We start from the raw sequence: 22,131 nt of genomic DNA, 5'->3' as shown, positions 1-22,131 counted from the left end.
AGTGAGTCGTTCCACCTCTGCAATGCCCTGTCCGCATTATGTGGGATTTCACTTTGAGGTGTATGTAAAAAAATCCTAGGCAATCTTAATAGTAGACAACAAATAATATGGACCCAGTGGTGATAGGAACAGGCAGACAGTTAAAAAATAATAAGAAAAATACATTAATAAAAAATAAACATGTTTTTAATATACTTAATAAAAATCATATAAGGAACAGGGAAGTTCAAGTTATATGACAGTACAATAAAATTATATGCAATTAATACATCCAATAACATATTATACAATCCTTATACATAAAAAAGACACCATTTAATAATCAGTGGTGCCCACAGAGAGGATGAAGAAACTGTTAGCTTTTTATGTCCTTCTGCTATGTTTAACATACTGAACCTCCCCTCAATTGTCCAAACAGCGCCTCTCTACTACATGATACCCACACCTCCCAGTGTCTCACTATTCACTTCACTCGTTATGGTTAGGAGTCACATGTTGGGTTTCGTAGCTCATGAGGAGCATAACCTTACTCTCCTATAACCGTAGGTCTTTCGTTTGGGCAAGCTCAGCGCAGCGTTCAACAGAAGGTCTTACCTTTAATCTGACTCAGTGTGTCTGTCTCTGCGATTGGACCGTTTACCTTTGGCAACCGCTGTTTTGATGAAATCCATTGCAGCTTTCGGGGTCGATAAGAAAATTGGTTTGTCCTCCCACGTAATCCGAAGGCGAGCAGGATACAGCATGGCATATGGGATCTGTAGGTCTCGAAGTTTGACTTTAACATCGTTGAACTCTTTGCGTGCCTGTTGTACTGCAACCGTGAAGTCCGGAAAGAATTCTAGTTTGTTTCCCTGATGTTGGATCTCACCTTTTTCCCTCGCCAACCTGAGCACAGTGTCTCTGTCGCGGTAATTCAGGACTCTTGCCACGATCGGTCTAGGAGGGGCTCCCGGTTTTGGCCTTGGCGCCAAGGATCGATGTGCTCTTTCGATAATTAATATCGGCGATAGATTTTCAGGGCCAAACATGTCTTTGCATAGTTGTTCCACATATGGCTCCATTCGGCCTGTGTTGATCGATTCTGGCAGACCTGCTATACGTATGTTGTTCCGTCTCGACCTAGCTTCCAACTCCTCTGACTTGGCTTTAATCACTTCTAGGACTTTCTCCATTCCAGCGCATTTGGCAGTCGTGGTTCGTGATTCGTCCTCAACAGTCGAGATCCTGTTTTCCGCCGTGTCCAATTGTTCACCCTGTTTGTCGAGTTTAGCCGCCATACTGTCCACTCGGCCCGTCAAATGATCTAGTTTGCCATTTATATCCTGCAGGTTTGCTTGTATGGATTTCAATATATTTTCCACGACACTACCTTCTTGGGATTCAGTTTCTGGGTCTTCCTCTGCAGCGCCAGTCTGGTTTCTCGGCGTCTTCCGCGCCTCGAATGTTAGTTTGGGCTGTTGTTTATCTGGTTTGCCTATTTTTTTTGATAGGGCGGTGCTGGATTGGTACTCTTTTGAGTCGTATGTCTCCTTGACGTTTGGGGCGCAGAGTCTTATTTTGCAGCACCTGGAGCTGAAAGGAGGAGGCTCCGCACCTGTCCACCCTGTTCGTTAATCTTAACCTTGCCCGCAAAGACCGGTTCCAAGAACAGGAATGCGTCTTTTGGCTGTTAGTAGTGGTATCTTTTCACGCTATGTTAAGAGCAGGGGCTGGCTCCGACAGTTTAGACTCACCACCACTGGCACTTACACGCTATGTAGGAGATGTGTGCTAATGTTCTCCCAGCCATGTAAGGGGCAATCGGTATCAGCAGCAAGTACATTGAGCACCCCTCCGCTTTTGTAGTGAGAGGGTGGCCACGTGGATTCCGCATTAGACGCCTGTGTGGGGGTTTAGCGTTTCGCGCCTTGCATTCCGAGGCTTGTGTGCACACTGCGAGGGCTCCCACCTTCTCCAGTCATATATACGGCACCCTTTCCTCCTTATTGTTCGTAGGGCTGAGAGTCTGCAAGCGCTATATCGTTTCTTGTGAAGGATAACCCCCTTGAGCCTAGTCTCGTGTGAAGCGCGCTCTGAACTTATATGTATATGGGCGCCGCCATTTTGTTTCCCGCCGTCTCTCGGCAGTTAATAAGTAGTTTGGTAGGCATTGGGGTGGATCGTTGTCTTTATGCCTGGCACTGTAAATATGTTCCGTTTTTTTATTTGGCCCTTTGTGTGCCCAGGGTGGGTCGCGCTACAAGCCTAAGCGCCGACATGGATATTAAGGACCGGAGGTATTCCGTTTCGTTGTGTCATACCTTCATTTTCGCCGTTACCCTTCCATATTTACTTTCGATGCTTGCCCGTTCTGTGTCCCGTGCATCACCCGCTGCAAGCGATCGCCCCTTCTTATGCCTTTTCACCTCGTATGCACGCTCACTCTCATTGGTGTCAGCGTATTCAGTCTCCAAGCGCTGCCAGCAGAATGCCGTCCGCCATGTTGGTTCGCGGAGCTCACCGAGACTTTCAGCCTGTGTTGCGACACCAGTATGTTGAGGCTCCTCTCCTGCCGTCCCTCACATGCACAACATACTCCTATCCTTGTTGGTGTGCCTGCTGAACCGCCGCGGTCTGATTTTATATGTTTTAATGGCGATTTTGAGATTCGCCCGGCGGAGCTGCACAGCTAGGCAGCCATTCCGCTGTGCGCCCCCTAGCGCCTCCCTCAACACAAATACACAAATAGCAGTATATTTCGGGGTCTCCACCCCGGAGCAGAGATGATGCTGCCTAAGGTGGACAGCTAACACTAGTTTATCCCTTTCGATGATCATGACGAGCTCAGCTCGTCTTGAGGTATACCTCTTGTGTGCTCATGACGAGCTCAGCTCGTCATGACCACACCCATTTACATTAGGGCCCAGCACAGGAGGGGAATCTTGCACGCAGCAATGGTGCTAGATACCACTCAAAAGAGGAGATAATGCAGCTAATTGTGACCCTTTAACACCACAGTAAGATGTTCTAGGCAATCCACTTAGTAACAAAGACGGTGCCTCTCAATAATAACGATTATTGAGCGGTGCGGTCCACCCTGAAAGATGCTGCAGTCCGGTATGATCCACAGCAGTAGGTTCTCTGCAGCCCAACCAGCAGTGGAGTAGAAGCATCCCAGGACAGACTGCAGACACCCTTGATGCGAATTTGGGGCAAATCAGGAGAAACCACAGACAACCACAGCAGTACATATGGGGGTCTATCCAGAAGATGCAACCTAAATCAGGGATATGCCACAGGCCTACCTCCCTTTGCTTGGACACTCCGAGAGTAGAGCTTTACTAGTGCTGGGGAACAGTCCTAGACGTTGAAGGCTGCCTCTCACCAATTGGCTCGAGAGAAAGAAGAGATCCTATTTTGTTTCAAAACACAAGCTTTAGTCTGATAAACTCCCTGCTGAAGCATATCCTCAGAGGAAATACCCTGATGGTAGAAATGCTGAAGAATGGTTCCAAACTGGTCCCTTGGGCTGCACACACTCTCTTCTCAACATCGTCTCTGTGTAAAGACGGCAGTCATGGACGGAAGAGGCTATGGGGCTAGTTGCATGGGTAACGGACAGTTTCAGGGATTGCATGCAAGAACTTGCAAACTGGATGTCCACCAACTGCCTTAAATTAAACGGCAACAAGACCGAGGTGCTCGTGGTGGGGAGGAACCCATCTGCTTGGTCATCGGCGTGGTGGCCTCCATGCCTGGGTGAGGCTCCCACACCCAGCCAGGGAGTCAAAAACCTTGGCGTGTGGCTCGACGCTGACCTATCTTTTGGACCCCAAATAGACCGAGTTGCAGGTGTCTGTTTTAGCGTCTTAAAAACCATAAGGAAGGTCCTTGACCTCCTTCCCATGTCAGCACGGAAAACACTGGTACATGCCCTTGTGACATCACGCCTAGACTATGACAACCTACTTTACCTCGGTACCACCTGCAAAGCTATGAATCGCCTTCAGGTAATACAGAACGCGGCAGCCCGTCTCATCCTAAAAATCCCTAAACGATCAGACACCAAAGCCGCTCTCAAAACCCTCCACGGGCTGCCAGTAAAAAGCAGAGTGGAATTCAAAGCCCTCGGCACCTGTCACCGCATCCTGGCAAAAAAATCACCTATTCCACTCCAGAACTTAGTGACAAGGTATACACCAGCACGCGATCTGCGTTCCTCATATGGGGGCCTACTCCAGGTTCCTAGAGTCAAAAGGGCCCGCATGGGAGGACGCTCCTTCCGCTATCTGGCAGCAAAAAGCTGGAATTCCCTCCCTCTCCATCTCCGCCTTGATTCAACTGAGTCCAGCTTCCGCAAGAATCTAAAAACATACCTGTTCTCCAGATAACTGATCACTGGTCTGCAAACCTCGCACAGAGTTCTTCAGTTGTAGCGCGGGGACACGCGTCTGCGTAACCAAGCGCTTTATAAGCTATCCTTATTATTATTATTTTTATTATTATTATTATTATTATAAGGGAAAGTCATGTCCTCGTCACAGGTCTTAAAAGCCAGGATGACTGCCGCCTCCCTCTAATCAGCTGAGGTTAGGTCTGGACACCTTCAACAAATTCGAAAAGCAATGTCTTGCAACGGATCACCCAACAATCATTTATGAGGATTCTAGTGCCAAACCAGTTCCCTCCATAATAAACACTCATAAATACAGTCACCACTATATTTTTGTTTTAAAATGCGATTTTTGGTCTGATAAACTCACAGCTGAAGTGCATTCACGGGCAAAATGTCTAATAGTAGAAATGTCACCAGAGTCAAAATTGGTCCCTAGTTTTACCCATATTGTCTCTCCTCTGCATAAACTGCATCATCTCTCAGCAAGTTGAAGGTTGGTAAACAGATTTTTAATTGAGTGATGCCAATCTCGTGGGACCATGGGACATGCCATCAAACTGTTGATTTTTAAGAGTTTGCTTTGTTTAGGAAGGCCAGCAAGTTTGAGTGATTAGCAGCCAGTTTTCTTTCGCTTTCTATTGAATAATTTGGTAGATAATTTCATAGCTCACAAGACTGAGTTGATTCAGCCAGGTGACCGATTATGACGGGTGAGTCTTGAATAAGAATGTATGGGTTGATGGTCATTGTTCTGGGGAATGGTGTTTGTCTTGTCTGATGTGGTATTGTTAACAGTCCAGATTCACTTCTTTAAAGTGAGTTTTTCGTACTTTAGAAAATTGCGTATATTAGTGGTGGCCCAGTTCATTTGTAATTTGCCTTGCGCTTCTGTTTGGAGCACGAGAGCTATCTTCTCTTCCTCGCTGTATCCCTTCTGGGCAACGAGGACAGCATTGTCACTTAAACCAATTCTGTGATCCTGGTTAAGTCCTCTTCTCTCCTTGTTCCTGTGGTTGCCCTTGTGATTAAGTTAGGAGCACTTAGAAATAGCTAAGCACCAGAATGTAGTAGTATGTTGGGTAAATTGAGAAATGTTGTTTACGAAGATGAAAGTCCAAAGAGAAGACCTCCAAATAATTCAAGAAATCAATCAACATTTGCAATGTTCAAGAACTTTGTTGGCATTCGAATAAGACAGTGCAAGAGATGAATTAGTACGGATTGAAGACGCATTCTTGCCTTACAAGTTACGTTGAGTAGCATTGGTTTGAGAAGTGTGCCTTGACCCCGCTACTGATCATTTTATCTGTTCTGTGAATTCAAGGAAAAATTCAGTTTCCATAGATCCCATCTAGCTTGCATAAGATGTAAAATGATGCTCAAAATTTAAATTAGAATCTAGATTTTATTCACTCCTGAGCCTGTGCATCAGCCGTTAACTCTTTCTTGCAAATTGCAATGATACTTCTTTGATCTTTTCAGCTCGGGTATAAGACATGATTGCTCATGCTGCTGTGTTTTGTTTTGTAGATTACAAGGCGCTAAAGGCATTAATGAGGTCCTTAGTAGAACTGCAAGATGAACTTTTGTACCAGTATTCAGACACAAGGCATCTGGTAGATGGGAATAAAGCGAAAGCTGACAGGTAAGGAAAATTATTAGGCGTAAAACAATATAATGGGATGATAAACAAGGGAATGCTACTCTTGTAATATTATTTAACCTGGTTTCAAATATGGAAGTCCGATATCTGTAGAAATTATAATAATTGTTTTCCATTACGATCAGTCCATGAGGCGTCGTCCTCTGAATAATACTTTTGATTTTTGGATAGATTTATTAAAGTATCTTAATCAACAACGTTCCATGTGGGACATCAGTGCAAAGAAGCAGACATTATGGTAAAATGTGGCTGGATAAGAAAAAGAGGCTGTTAGGTGAACAAAAAGGTTGGTGGTGAAACACTACCATACAAGACTACATTACATGAATTATATTTCACTGTGTCGAGGGGTAGTTGTAGTATATTATGTGTCCATATCAGCCTTTGTGGATGGCACAGGATTCTGGTACCCTGTCGGATGGAATGGTGGTTGAGCTACGTTTTGTAAGTGTTTTGTGCGTGGTAGCTGAGGTCAGGGGTGAGCGGAGCTCTTAAAATGTGAGCGTATGGAGAAGTAGAATGATCATCACCCATAAGTGGCACAAGGGAGTATTGGGATGATGAGGATGGTTTGGTGATGAAGCGTATAGTGCTAGGTCTGAGGGATCATGGCCATGGATGTGTTTGGATACCAGGATGAGCGGCTTGTACGGGGACCAGAGGTAGACTGACTTTATTTATGAGGTGACTGATGTATCGGGGTGCTGAGGTCAGAGAAATGGAGGGAAATTGGAGTGGATCTTTAAACCTTGACCATGCAGCGATTCACTTTATTCAGGGGTTAAGTGCATAGAATAGGAGACAGAGGTGGACGAAGAAGTTGCAGATTCTGAGGATTACTCTATTTTTTGATGTTTTGGCTGTGAGGTTGAGGTGGGCTTGTTTTGCTGGCTGCTTTGGGAAGAAGTCCCTGTTTTGATGAAGATGGAGTCTCATGCCTTAGGACAGGATGACAGCAACAATATTGTGAAGCAAGGAGCATGATCAGACATTCGTGGCTCGAAAAGATACCGACTGGGTCCATTAGGGCACATAATGCAAGCAGGGTGATACTAGACTGAAATATTGCAAGAAAAGATCAAACATGTCTAGTTGGGATAAAGGAGCTGACACACAAGCCTACTCAATAGTGGCCAGCTAGCAATAGCAAGCAGAAACAGGCAATGTCTAGCCTGCCACCAAGGCCCGGTGACAGCTTATCCAGTGAACCACATCTTGTTCTTAAATGTTTACTTCCCTTGTCACCTTGCTGTCCAGTCTGTAGATAAGTTGTCGACTCCCAGTTTCCATGGCTCCCCAGATTCTTCTGGTCTTGTCTCACATGTTTATGGCCTGGGACATTGCTCTACATGGTGAGCTTGTTTTGTTATTTGGTTTGCACCATTTTAGCATACCTCTGTGACTTTGGGAGCTTTGCAACCTTGTCCCAGTAGACTTCCCAGCCCCCTGAAGATTGCGAGACGGTGTGGTCAACTGTGTGTAGCACAGGCCAGAACCCTGCCAAGCCCCAGGTATTCTGCCCAGAGGTATCAATGGCTTTGTCTTGTAATTACTGCTCTCACATCATTGGGCTTACAGTGATGAAGAAATCCCCAGCGATGACGAGGCAGAAGAAGAGGAACTAGAGGAGACGCGCAAAGGACCCCCGAAGCGTAAACTGGAGATGGACGAGTACCCTGAGTTCATGGCGAAGAGGTTTGCCGATTACCGGCCCTTCCGGAACAGCACCTTACAGAAGTGGCATGAGAAGACCAAGCTTGCCTCGGGCAGGTTTGGGAAGGTAGGCTTGTGCTTGTTTACTGAAGAATAATTTTTAAGAAACTGTAATCCAAGGCATTCACAGTCAAGACCACAATCTAAGAATGTCAAGGTCTAAATGAAACCGTGACTTGAACCCTCAACAGTTTCACTCTGTCCCCGAACATGAACAAGTTTTTTCAACCAGCAGTGCACTCTTTCTTTTTTTTAAAGATATTTTTATTATTTTATTGAACTGAGCGGTCACCAATAGTACAGTATCAATATCATATAAAACACATTAATACATGAAGCAACTATAGTTTTCATATATTAGTGCATCCACATACACTTGTTCATAAATGTCCGTCCGTTAATGTTCTCACATCTCCATCTCCACAGTGGGAGAGATTCATATCTCCCCCCGGTAAGTGTTCCATTTGCCCCATTTTTTGTCCCACTTCGTGGGGCATCCTCTCAATTTAAACACCTCTTTTTCAGCGATCATGCATTTGTCCAGCTCCCTCACCCACCCACCCCCGCAGTCGGCACCTCAGCAGTGCACTCTTGAATGATTTTTGAGCATCCTTTTTTTTATTTAATGTTTCTATTTAAAGTTTGGATTGGTTATTGCAGCAGGTTTATGCTATCAGCGAGGAATAGCCTTACACTCACTAATCCGTGACCTTTCCACTAGCGTCACTCTGTAGGTTTGTAAACACTAAAGTGATCCTCGCTCTCTTGATGTCTCAAGGCTAAGCACCCAGAACCCTTTGCTGAAGATCAATCCACAGCGCTTCTGTACTGAAAACTCATTACCAAGAAATAACCATGAAAAATATTTTTATGAATAAAAATACATAATTAATATAAATACACTTAATTTGCAAGTAATAAATCAGTCTCCATCCGACTCTTAAAAACCTTGCTGTATGGACAGCGGCACCTGTTTTTATATTGCAAACCATTAATAATGGCTTGGATATAAAGCATTATCTATATTTAGCATTCTAGAACAATATACTTTACTTTCATATTGGGGGAGTTCCTTTAAAATGACATGATTCTTATTGGTGTTTTATAATCCATAAATAAATATTCTAAACTTCAAAAAATCGTCTGGTCTCCATGAAACAAAACCTTAGGGAAAAAGCAGGTTTCTCACACCCTTCTGTCTTGTGGGCACCTTCCAATATCTCCGAGATTACTGAGAGATGAATCTCATTTCAGCTCTTGAAAAAGACTGGTGACTATCAGCTGACTAGGGAGTACATAATTACAGGGTTAATTTGAGATTTAAAGACTCTTTGGCACTGCCCCTACGTTAGATCTCCACATTCCTTGGTTACACATTGTATTTGGACAATAACATATATTTTAACATGTCTATGGCTAACTTGTGTACCACAATTACTGAACCTTATGTTAAGTAGCTCGTCCATTGAATTGTCCTGATGTAAATCAGCCCCTGGTTGGTCACCTCTTTCTTGTGAGGTCTATCATTCTGTCACCCATGGAAGTGTTGGGTCATTTTCAGATGAAGATTAGCACCATTTTCTGCACGTTGTATGATTCTCCTTTGTCTATAAGCTTGACATAATTATGCTGAGAAGGTGTCTCCCACGAGGAGAATCGCATCTTGTATAGAATGTGGGATTCATACTTTTTCACCCTGCATTAGATGTATCCAGGAACAATCATTCTCATGTGTCTCTGAGGACTAATCAATCTTTCTATGGCATGATATATATTTTACATTTCTGCCCTGCTGTAGTTAAAGGTAACTGACTGGCTGTAAAGTTCTTCTGGGGAGCTAAATATATTTAGACTCCTGTGGTTGTAATCAATTACCACATTCTGATTCTCATATGCAGTTCCACCTGCCAGCGTCTGTCATTGTCTTGGGATAAACCTTGTGTCTCTGTCTCTTAAGCAGGATCCTGGTAGTTCACATATAGTCTTGTAGCAACTGGGTCCACTTCCCTCCTCAGTGCAACAGTGATATAAGTTGTGTGTTAAATTCAGAAGCCTCTACCCTCTCTCGTGCTCTCTACAGAGGAGTCCGGCTGGTGTTTGTAATTAAAACCTATCCTCCTAGGATTCCTCGAGAGAAGGCTTGTTAGGAGACCTGATGTGACCAGCTCCCTGCTCCATGCCTGGTCCCCCTCCAGCTGCCTCATACTCTGCTTTCAGCCTCACCAGCCCAACATTCCATTATGACATCACAGATTGTTACCCAATGAAAGCATTCACAACATTAACACGTTAATACATCACACCCTGTCAAGTGCACTCACATGGGACAGAGAAATTATCTGATTGAAAACCCACGCAGACCAAAATATGTCAAGACCTTTGTTCTGAAACGGTAATTAGGTCTGGAAACCGCGCTTTGGACACCGCGGACATCATGTAGGCTGGTGTTGTGATCTGTGGTACGTTACTGCAGTTGGGGCATTTGGCGTTAGTGTGGATGTAGCGTTTTACACAATAAATTGAGAATACCTTACAGAAAGCACTTTCCAATTTTCGATATTGAAGTATGTGTAGTTATCACATACTTTTTCCTGACGGTTAAAAATGTGCTATTTCTGTGCTTTAGAAATATGGTTCTACCGCATCAGATTACCACACGCGTATCGTATTTTTGGCTACTCAGATGAGGGCCCAGGTTCATTCTGTGAGAATAGAAGCAGCAGCTGCAGTTACTGATGAAAAAATTAAGCGCAGTTATTTAATAATTTGCATTCTTACAGGTTTTTAAAAGAACGGGGATTGAGAAGATGGTTTATAGAAGGTTCACGCAAAAAAGGTGCTGAAAGGTCAAATAGAGGATAGATTAAAAAAATGGACACACCTTGCAGCAATTGGATGTTTTACTTATATAGCCTTGCATCAACGCTATTGGAGTTTGTCGGCGGTATTGGCAGCAGCGCATAAACAGGGTCTCTCGCTAAATTTTGCGCTGTATTTTAATTGGTCATCAGTAAATTGCAATGTGATTGGTGTTGGCATCAGATGCCATTATATTATGTCTTTCCCATTGTTGCAGTAGTAAGATAATTAAATAATTTCCACAACATATGAAAATTCCACAAGCCGCGTTCCCAGGAACAGATTCAAATACCGCTGACACGCTTATGTAATACTCCCAGTACCGCCACCAATGCCATTACTGCGGACACATTTTATATGATGCTATCCCTGGTGTCTGTTTTTAAGTAAAATCAAAGATGGCGGCAGCTGTACTGCAACCGAGACTGCAGGCAGCATTCCTTGATGCGCTGTAAAAGAAAAGGCACAGAAGCGAAGCAACTCTTCATATGAAATAGGGGTGTCTGCCCATGGGGCCGAGAAGTGCTGCGCCCTCACCGAGGGCATTTAAAAATGTGGGAGCAGTCCCACTATTCAGCCTGTGGATACACGTGTAAACAAACAAAGGCCGCCCTCATCTGGCCTCAACGCCATACCGTCCACAACTTCTTTTGTGGCGACGTTTTGTGTGGAGCTTTCCCAGGCCTACCTCCATCCATGCATGAATTTATGGTTTAGCATATATTTTTAACGCAAACCGACATGGAAACCGAGGACGGTTTGTGTATTTCTGTAAATAAATGCATATAAATCTAAATAGCATGAATGTTTTTTAAAAGTTATGTTTGGTTCGTTTATTTGTTGTACATTAGGGTTGGCATGGTATTGTGGCATATAACTGCTGCAGCATTGGGCTGCCTTGTGGAACCACATTACCATGTGTGATGAATTCTTCAGTTTTATGTGCTGCATGATGTCTCCTCCATTGTTCTGAGTTGTAAAAGACTTTCAACAGTCACATTGATTGTAAGGACAACTCAAGGATCTCGTTGCATACTTCTGCTGACGTGTAACCATGGCGTGTGAAGGCTGCTCTGTCCCCAGGGGGGCAGTGGCTGTCCAAGAGCCCAGGAGTATGTCCTGAGTGCTGCATGGCTGCCGCATGATCCCATGTTGTATAATAATTGCTGCACTCTATAATGTGTACATGTGGGGTGTCTTTAGCATGGTACATGGCTATTGTGGTGTCTCCTGCTATATTTTTGCACTGTGTAGAGTGAGTGCCTCACTGGTCCATGGTGTCTGACCACAGCTAGTGTCATTGCAGGGCTTCAGTGCCTTTGAACGCTCCATCCTGACCCAAATTGACCAAGTTATGATGGATAAAGAAAGACTTCTGCGGCGTACTCAAACAAAGCGTTCCGTCTATCGAGTGTTGGGGAAACCCGAGCAGAACTCCGCTCCAATGCCAGAGTCTGTGCCAGGAGAGGAGGTAAGTCTTGCTTGTTTATTGTTATGATTGGAGGGAAATTCCTTGATGGGCGCATATATTGATACAACACTACCTTGCTTGAATAGTGAGGACACTTTCTGCTGTTGGCAACTCCAGAGGCAGCAGTGGGTGTAAAACCCCAACTATTTCAATGTCCTAGTGCGATGTCTCAGATTTGAGACCAGAGTGGGAATTGGACTGGTACAAGTGATTTTATAACTCGTACATGGTATCACTAAGGGGTGAAAAATATTTGAGCATTTTTTTTTTAACCTGATTTTCTTGAGGTTCTTTGCTGTTGATGTTTCACGATGTCTTCCTCATTGACCATGCCGTATCCATAGAAAAATCCCAGTGCAATCTACCTCAAGCTCTTCTGGGTGAATCAGGAGAAAAAACCTTCTCACGTTCACTATTATAAAAAAATATATGATTGGGCTTCATACCACACTTCTGCACTTTCTGGTCACCAGAAATAATGTAGTACCTGTCACCCGGTTCTAATGGTATTCAATGTGCTGATCTCAGAAGAGTGGCTGGTGGGGTTGGCTTTGCTGGGATTCAGTCTTGTAGAGTGCATGTCAAATCTGATGTTAACACTGAGGGTTAACTCTCTGAGCCATCCTGTTGCACACCATATTTGGTCTCTTTCTGACTGCCCCATTGCTCAAGACATTAGTAAATTGTCTAAGGCTGTGGTTAAATCTGTTACATGTCACTCAGCCCACTTGTATTTTACATCTGGATATTTAGTAATCTAGGCATCCTCAGCCTACTCAATATTTTCCATCTGCCCAGACCCTCTCTCTGCTGAAAGGGTCTATGTGATACCAGCTTGCCTGTATGTGACCCTGGCTAGCCATGCCCAGTTCATCTTTATCTAGCCTCAGTACCATATAAGTGCCCTAACTTCCACTTGTGTAGCTGCCTTCAAACCTTGTAGCGCTTGGATACTGGATACCAGCACAGCCACACTTCTTAAGTTGCCATACATTGATTCATTGAAGAGTAGGTGGAATTACAATGTTGTTTCTTCTACCAGTGTCTAAGTGTGGGAAAGCAAGAAAGAATGTTGCTACCTATAGTGAGCATATTTGTTGGTTTTAGTTATTAAGTGCAAAGTCTTTGGCTATTGATGGACTAAATGTTTGAGGGGTGATTAAATACATTTAGTGTGGGATGTTTATAGCCCCTGTACATTGTAAATAATTAACAGTGTTTTATGAAGCTATCTTTTGCTCTTTAAGGTGCCCCCGAGTCAAGGAAAGTCAAATGCTCACCTAAAAGATTTGGATGAAGAAATTTTCGATGATGATGACTTCTATCATCAGGTAGGCTTCTCGATGGACAGTGGGTCAAAGGTTTTAAAGCTGTGTGTGACAGTGACATCTGAGATCACTAACTCCAAGTTATGAACTAGCAGAGCTGAGTAGGTCCTCGAGATCCCAAGAAGGTCTCCTTCTTAGTGGTAGACCTGCCACCAGAATTATGCTAGGAATGTGCGGCTGCCTTTGTCGAAAATACACTAGACACCGCAATGGGCCCAAAGGTATATTTATTCATAGTTTTACTTTCTGGAGTGCCAACGAGACCAGTTAACAGGTTGGGACAAAGTCTGTAACAATAACAAATTCTTCACACTACTTCGACATTTGATGCAAGATAATGGGTACTGTAAGAACGTACCAAATAGCAATACAATTGGCATCTAGAGGTACCTCAACAGCGAAGGAGCGAATCTTGGAGGAATCCCTTGATTCCGAAGGTTCTTAGAACCCCATCTTTATCTAATGGACGGGAAAACAAATCAAGACCATTTCAAACAAAATTAAATCGAAAATAATAATCCTAGTGTGTCTTGTGAAACCACATCTCCCAGTCAAATGGTGGGATATATTTCTATTAAATCATATAAACACTACTCTGCAACCCTAGATAAACTACACAGTTATTAATTGTTTAAGCATACGTTTAGATGTATATTTTCCTAATTTCTCCTTAAATCATACTGGGAATGATTGAAAGGGATGTACCTAGGAAAACGTAAGGGAGCTGTTCATCACATTACCACCAAGGGCACTCTGATTTAATACACATATAATTATCAGCTACTATCATGGTCATAAATATTCTATACATATAACCTACAATAATGTCTGTAATACTGGATAGCCACGTTCTATCATGGATATGACAGTGAACGCATTTAAATGGTCCTATAAAATATGCATTAATAATCTTTCTTAGGTTTGTATTTGGATGCTCTCCCTCAGGCAGCATTACTTAAAGAAGTGTTAGGACCCTACCCAAGACCCACCAGACTATAATCTATCCCATGCGCCGCGAGTGGCATTTGGTCTGTTGTATGAGCTTCTTGAGGAAGGAAGCCAGTATCCGCTCCTGGAGTCCCTCTGAGTGTTTAGGAAGCCAGATTACCCCGGAAGACCTTTCAGGATGTGACGTTGTCAGATTGCCTTCTGGAATAACGCATGCTTTAACACAACATATTTGTACACAGAAGAGTAGAGAACCAATGCATTTGCACTGTGATTTTACCCGAAGAACCCTGTTGTGCATTTCCTGATCAGGTATTGGAGACCTTTGGTCTATCTCCATTTCTCCAAGGGCAGTATTTGAATGCCTGTGTTTCATGGAAAATGCAAGTATTCCAACCATGTATTTGCAGAACTACCTTTGAAAAGTGCATAATGTTGAGAGCTTTGCAGAGGTGCATACAACCCATAGGAGATCAAGCAATGTAGATGTGTCAAGATGTGTTCAGTGTTTTCCAGGTGGGCATGCATGGTGCTTTATTATTATCAAATATTTCTAAAGGGTAACTATCACCCAGCTATCAGTATTTAAGGGGTAACCTTTAGAAGTAGGTATAGGCTAGTAGTTTGCATATATGAAATTTACTCTTCCTACCTTGGAAATAGACACTTCTTTTCGAAACTTAATAGGTGTGGGTGTGGGAAGAGGTGTGGCGCCGCGGCTAGGGCGACTGACTCTGGAATCTGGGGATCACGGTTCGATTCCCGGCACCGGCGGCAGGTTAGCCCAGCACCATGTGACTCTGGGCAATAGCTTGCTTAATCTTCCCGACGGCCCCCAGCGCCTAGCGACCCGTACGGGTGATTGTGCGCTTTACAAATGTGGATTATTATTATTATTATTCCTAATATGAAGTGGCAGGCTTTTCCATAGTTGTGCCATTTTTACTTCGAAAGCTCTGCCACCCTGTCATGTTGTTTTGAACGGGGGCACTGCTAGCAGGTGGGTATCTGATGACCATAGTCTTTGTGCTAGTTTATAGGGCGTATATTTCTGTTGTAAGGACCTGGGTCCTGTGCCATGTAGCGCCTTATGAAGTATGCATAGAGCTTTGAATGTGCACCACTCCTTTACCACGAGCCAGTGAAGTTCCTGCAGTGCTTAGGTTACAGAGTCCTTTCTTCCTTTGTTGAGTGCAGGTTTAGCGTCCCGCACCTGGATCCTTTGGAGTCTTTTGTGCAAGTAGTCAGGGCAACCTAAAAGTAGTGCATTGCAGTAATCCAGTCTGTTCATTATGGAGGCCTGTACCACCAGTCTCCTGTAGGGTTGTGGTTGCAGCAGAACAATTTTCTTTAGGCTTCTTAATAAACCATAGCATACCAATGCTGTTTTATTTACCTGTGTTTCCATTGAGAGCCTCAAATCAAAATGGACCCCTAGGTTGTGTACTGAGTGTGTCTATTTTGTCACTGATTTCATTAACCAAGGCAAAAAATTGGATGGAAGTTGTTCTTGTGTAACTTCCGGAGCAGCAGAGAAATTCTGTCTTATCCCAACATGTTCTGGTCAAGCCCTTGTGCCATTTCTTTCAGGTGGGTGTGGAGGTTAATTATCAGATTTGTATCTGATGTATCTAATGAGATAATCAGTTGGGTGTCGTCTGCATATTTTACAATCTTAATCCCAAAAGATTTCATCAGGGTGGGCAGCGGCCTTAGATAAAAGTTAAACAAGATACGACTCAAGGCGGAGCCTTGCGCAACTCCATGCTCCATCCTTTTGTAGACTGATTTCAAAGGTGGTAAGTTTATTGCTTGCCATCTGTCTGAGAGGTAGGATGAAACCCATTTGAGCATCACCCCTTTTAGTCCGATTTATTCAATACAAAATGGCAGGATTTCAGGATTAACTGTGATTCCAGGTAAAGGATTCCAGCCTTTGGACTGGTAATGATACATGTTTTCAACACACTCTTGCGCTGCTTGCATAGTATTTTAATAATGTAGTGCTTAACCGCATCGCTGCGGCGGTTATTTTTCCCCTACGCGGCTTTTTTCCAAAAGCCGCGTTACATGACGAGCTCAGCTCGTCATCCGCACCCCCCCCCCCCCCCCTGTGGCTGATGACGAGCTGAGCTCGTCATCCGCATCGAAGGGGTTAATGACTAATCAAAAAATAGACTTTTGAGTAGGCTATATAGAGGGTTTAGTGGGTGGATGTGTTTCACTGGATTTTCCCACTTTAATTTTCTTAGGGTTCCTGTTTTTGATTCACATAAGCTGTGCACTGCCCTGTGTTTCCAGGCAGTTTGTTTTCAATGCACTTCGGCCGTGCTGTGTTTCCAAGATATTGTGGATTGACCCCTTTCTCATTCCTTTCTCAGTTGCTGTTTGTTCCAAGTGAGAGATCCTCTCTTTCACTGGAATACACATCATTCATATTACCACTGAAGGCTGTGGGCTGCAGGCCAGACCTTGCTTCCAGCCCTCGCAGGGCACAGTCATAGGCTATGCGCAGCAGGGGTTGGAAATTAACTACATCATTAAAAAAAACAAAATTCGCTGGAAAAAAAACAGTGTAAAATGGAGTTGGGATCTGGCTCAAATGTGACAAATCAAAGAAATTTGCTAGTTTTGATGATCAAAACACATACATAACACACAACTTACCTTGCACCGACCACCATGGTCAAATTACCCATTTGCAAAACCTACAGAAAGAAATTAAAGAGCAATAACTGGTTAACTTCAGTGGTTTGTTGCATTGGAGCCTGAACCATAAGTCAGTTTCTAACTCTGTTTTGTCCAGTGAATATGTATATATATTATTTGTAATAATATAAAATAAAATAATGTATTGTGTAAATATATCTTAAAATAATAAGATTTGTGGATTGTATTTTTGGGTAATTCGTTTTGATGGAGTGACATTTTTTGTGAATTTAAAAAGCGATCCCAGGTGAGGGTTCTGCAAACACACGAAGAAATCCTTTTTTAACATTTAAATGCTAATTTTTCTATTTAATCAAAGACAATAAATCAAATAAAGGTAAGTTTTCTCTCTTTAATAAAATAATAAAAAACACCTGGCTAGCTTAACAAAACAATTCAATTACACTTATTGTGTATGGACAAGTAGAAGGCTTAATTAAATTTAATATTATTGATTAACTCAAAATTATTTAAAAGAAATAATAATTACAGATAAAGGTAAGACAGGGTTGGTCTTGCAGCGCAAAAAATAAGAAAGAACTTAATATCAAATTAAGTAATGAAAAAATATAAAGATAATGGTTTCAGTTAGGAATAGCAAAAAGGTTGACTCATAGATTGCAGTAAATAATTTACATTTTTTCCCAAAATAATTTACAAAAATGTAAGGTATATAAGAAGATGAAATAGAAGCATGAGGAGCTGGCGAGGAGATGGTAGCAGAGTGGAAAAACCTACCTCCATGAGAAAATGTCAGACAACGAAAAACACATGAGGAAATGCCAGTAGATCAAATGGCAGGCACACATTTCTTATCTGTAAACAGTCCAAAAAGAGTTTTTACCTGGGGTTGAGATGTCTTCTTTGGCATCCATAAAATTGGATCGGACTGTATCTAGGTGAATTATCTTCACACAAGTGACCTCACCAGCCTCATCAACCCTATCGCCCCTTTTGTGGCAGAAGCACCCTATACCATCAGCCAATCCAGCCTCAACATTGTTCCAAGCAATTTCTCGGTCGAGGCCCTGGTGCCCACCACCCACCATGGTCAAGTTCAACAGGCCACTCATCTTACTGCTTCCCCTAGAACCCCATGTGCCAAACCCCTTTAGCGTGCCCTTAGCAGAGCACATCCACCCCGTGGGGAGGCAGAATGAGACGATTCTTATTGGGTTGACAGGCCATAATATGGTGCAGGTGGGTCCTGCAAATTGTTTGGATTGGGTATGCCCTGCTTTTCCTTTCCATGTCACTGCACGTTCCACTGTGCCCCCATCCCCTCCCCACAACTGACAGCGGTCGAGGGACTGTTTTACAGAAGTAAGTGCAAACCCTTTTGGCCAAAGGGGCTATTGATAGGGTGCCTGCGCCAGAAGTAGAATGTGGTGTTATTCCATCTACTTTCTGATGCCCAAAAAAGACAGAGGAATTCACCCTATTTTAGACCTGCTCCTTCTCAATACCTTCCTACAGAAGGAAAAATCTAAGATGCTCACACTGGTGCGCAGGTATTGTCCACGCTCGACACTGGAGACTAGATGGCAGCTTTGGGCCCAGAAGGGCACTGGTAATAATTTAGAGGAGCACTGAAAATGCTCCTCCCCCTTCATGAACCATCGTTAGAGCCGATGTCTATTTTCATTTACCTGTCCTGCAGGCCCATCATCACTACCGCTGGTTCATGGTGGGGCAGGAGCATTTGAGTGCTCCTCTTAGTTATTACTATTGCCCCTCTGGTTTCACAGAAGTGATGGTGGCAGCTCACCTTCGGAGGTCAGTGGGTCCTAGTCTTCCCCTACCTTTGATGAATAGCTGTTGAAGGTGGGCTCATTCCAATCAGTCATCAGCCACCTACAGACTACGATGAAACTCTTGATATCTCTGGGGTTCACGATCAATGTGCCCAAGTCACACCTGACTCCTTCTCAGATGCTCCCCTTCATTGGAGCCATTCTGGGCACAGTTTGGTTTCATGCCTTTCCCCAAAAAAGGAGAGTCCAGGACATTCAGGCTATAATCCTGACCTTTCAGCCTTGGTCCTAGATTTCAGTGCATTCAACTGTGATACTGATGGCCTACTATATCCTGCTGAACGAGCACGTTAGGTGGCATATGGAGGCTGTGCAGTGAAATTGGAAGTCTCAGTAAACTCACCATCAACGAGCCCTCTCCGACCACATCCTGATTTCACAGGAGCCTGCAAAAGATCTACAGTAGGGGTTGCTATACCACGATTGGGCCAGTGGCAGACCCATACCCTTCCCCACCCAGAGCTGACAGCGGTGAGCGATATATCGTTTCAGGATTTTGGTGGCTATCTGGGAGAGGTGGTGATCAGAGGCCTCTAGTCTCCGGCGGAGTCCCAGCTCCATATCAAACTACTGGAGCTGAGGCCATCCACTTGCCATGGAAAGCCTTCCTTCCGTCCATCAGACGGAGGCTAATACAGTTGCCCACAGACCATACCACTGCCATGTACTCCTGTAGCAGCAGGCAGGGCAGGGTTACGGACCCTGTGTGAGGAGGCCCTGCATCTCTGGAAATGCCTGGCCCACCAAGTGAATTTGCTGGTTGTGAACCAACTAGTGGGCTTTTTGAACACCAGAGTGGATGAGGTCAAGCATCAGCACCTAGCTGACAATGTGTGGCAGATAAATCCAGAGGTGGTATAAGGTCTCTTTCGTGAATGGTGAGAACCTTGGCTAGATCTGTCCACCACTGCTCAGAACACCCAATGTCGGCACTTCTGCATGCTGGCATTTCTATTGAGTCTCTCGCTCAAAGACTCATTCCGCTTTGAGTAGAACTCAGGACTCCTGTATGCCTTTCCACTGATACCATTCTTAAGATCGAAACTGTGGGACCCAAGTCATCCTAGTTGCTCCAGGCTGGGCACAGGAGGGTTTGGTATCAAAAACTCCTGGCATGAGCATCTGTCCTCTGATCAGCCTGCCCCTGTAGGAGGATCTACTGTCAGCAGTAAGGCATGGTTCTTTGCACTCTTCACATTCATGCATGGAGTCTGAGCGGCAACAGCTGATCACCTTCAACCTTCCTCCTGAGGTGGTTGTCATTTTGACAGTCAGACGTCCCTCGACAAAAACGATATACGCCTGTCTTTGAGACAAATTTGTGGCAGATAGAACCCCTACCGGTCAAGCTATGTGATGTTCTATTGTTTGTGCTGTTTCCTAGCCCAGCAAGGCTTTGCTCTGGGCACAGTTAAAGGGTGCAATCAAGAGAAAAGAGACAGGGGAGGACTAGGAGCAAATAAAAGTCCAGTACCTGTGCTCCGAAATTTTATGATCAAGACAAATTGGGGGTAACTGCTCTTGAGGTAAAAAGAAAAAAGATCTAGGCTCTGGACAGGATGTCAAGGGCAATCCTCAAGATTCTCTTGTTGCCCTCACACACTCCTAGAGATGTCCTATTTCATCACCGGGCGGGTGATCCTCGTCGTACTGGCAATGCAATGCCCTGCGGGTCCCCCAAAGGGTCCCTTTACCGGAGATCTTTTTAATATTCTTGCTGTCTGGTCCTGAAGAAGCACCAGACATCATTTTTAGACAGAGGCGCGAAACATGTTGACCCGATTTTTCCTTACTTACATACACTGAGCTACGTGGGTACATCATAACCCCGAAGTAGCACCAACTAATTATTGTTTTTTAATTTGTCATGGGAGTTTGTATATTAAAGTATGATTCGACATCCCGCAGTCAGTTTTAATTCACTCCTTCTCACATATCAAAGCCACCCCACTTGAACACCTTTGCACTCACCAGACTACAGTAAAAATGTAAAAGATCTCTGCTAATGTGACCCTTCGGGGGAACCGTAGGTCATTGCAGCGCCGGCCCAATGATAAAGCATGACATCCATAGGGATGTATACGGGCAACAAGAAATAATCTTAAGGATTGCTGTTGATGTCCTATCCATGGCATCGATCTCTTTTTACTTTTTCCCTTAGGAACAGTTCCCCCAATTTGACTTAATCACAGTTAATGGACCACAAGAAAGGGCTGAGGATTTGCTCTGATAATATCTGAGGACACCGGCTAGGCTATCACCTCTTTGTAAGGTTCTCTTGAGCGAGAAAAGGCAAAGCTATGCAGAAGTGAACCATCTCCTGCTGGATCATGCTCTGAATTAAGATCTGCTACTCGTTGGCCAAAAAAAAGCCTCCGGAAGAACTGCATGCTCATTCTATCAGGGCCAAAACTGCTACCACTGTATAGGCACACTGAGTTCCTGTCCTGGACATCTGCCAGGCGGCTATGTTGTTGTCCCTCCATATATTCGCGCAGCACTATTGTCTGGTCAGTCGGGTGCACCAAGAGGACTTTCTGGTTTGAGTCCATTCACAGACCCACCTCCAAATAGGTAGATTGGTGTCCATTCAAAAGGTGTGGAACCTGAAGCTAGAATTCTCTATCAGAAGAACAAGTTTGTTATGTTATGTAATGCTGTTTCTGGTAGGGACTTTAGCTGCAGATTCCCCGCCGACACTCCCATCCTCCGTGTTCTGCGATTGGACTCCACCAATTAATAAGATCCCAAGTCTAGGAATCTGCACACTGGTCACATCCAAATTGATATTGGGGCTCTGCGTTTTGGGGGGTTGGATAGCCTCGAAAGTAACCGATGTCCGTGCGCAGGAGTGGCTGCGGTAAAGTTCCAACTGTCCCATCCATGGCAGAACTGCGTATGGGCAGATCCACATGGTGCCACCTACTGGTGAGCAGGAGTTCTGCTGAAAAGTATCTGGTTCCAGAATGAAGCCTGAAGAATATTGAAAAGGTGAGGAATCTACAGCTTGATAGTGCCTCTCCCAGAAAGAGCATTACTGAAGGTAAGTAATTCGTTCACCTGATCCAAACATTTCAAAGGGGATCTGAAGATGACATTGTAAAAGAAAAGTCCTAAAAGGGTGCTGTTTGTTCCTTTATCATTCCAGATTGAAAATTTTGCAAGCAAGACAAATGTGTAATGCCCTTTTGAAGGCAGAGGGTCTATCCCCCATAAAATACTGACAAAACGTGATGCTCATTGATGATTTT

At 44.0% G+C, this 22,131-nt stretch overlaps 1 protein-coding gene across 1 annotated transcript in view; it reads left to right on the top strand.

Moving 5' to 3' along the window:
- The window catches only part of AATF (apoptosis antagonizing transcription factor), a 400,768-nt gene that overhangs the window by 177,708 nt on the left and 200,929 nt on the right, over positions 1 to 22,131 (top strand). Inside the window, exons 5-8 of the mRNA XM_086954897.1 lie at positions 5,906 to 6,020; positions 7,617 to 7,818; positions 11,917 to 12,081; positions 13,329 to 13,412. Of these exons, the coding sequence (XP_086811023.1) occupies positions 5,906 to 6,020; positions 7,617 to 7,818; positions 11,917 to 12,081; positions 13,329 to 13,412 (566 nt within the window). The remainder of the gene's footprint in view (positions 1 to 5,905; positions 6,021 to 7,616; positions 7,819 to 11,916; positions 12,082 to 13,328; positions 13,413 to 22,131) is intronic.

This window comes from Lissotriton vulgaris, chromosome 2_1 (genome assembly GCF_964263255.1).
Source record: "Lissotriton vulgaris chromosome 2_1, aLisVul1.2, whole genome shotgun sequence".
Classification (NCBI taxonomy): domain Eukaryota; kingdom Metazoa; phylum Chordata; class Amphibia; order Caudata; family Salamandridae; genus Lissotriton; species Lissotriton vulgaris.
Note: the sequence above shows the minus strand (reverse complement) of the source record. Positions and strands in the feature narration are given on the sequence as shown.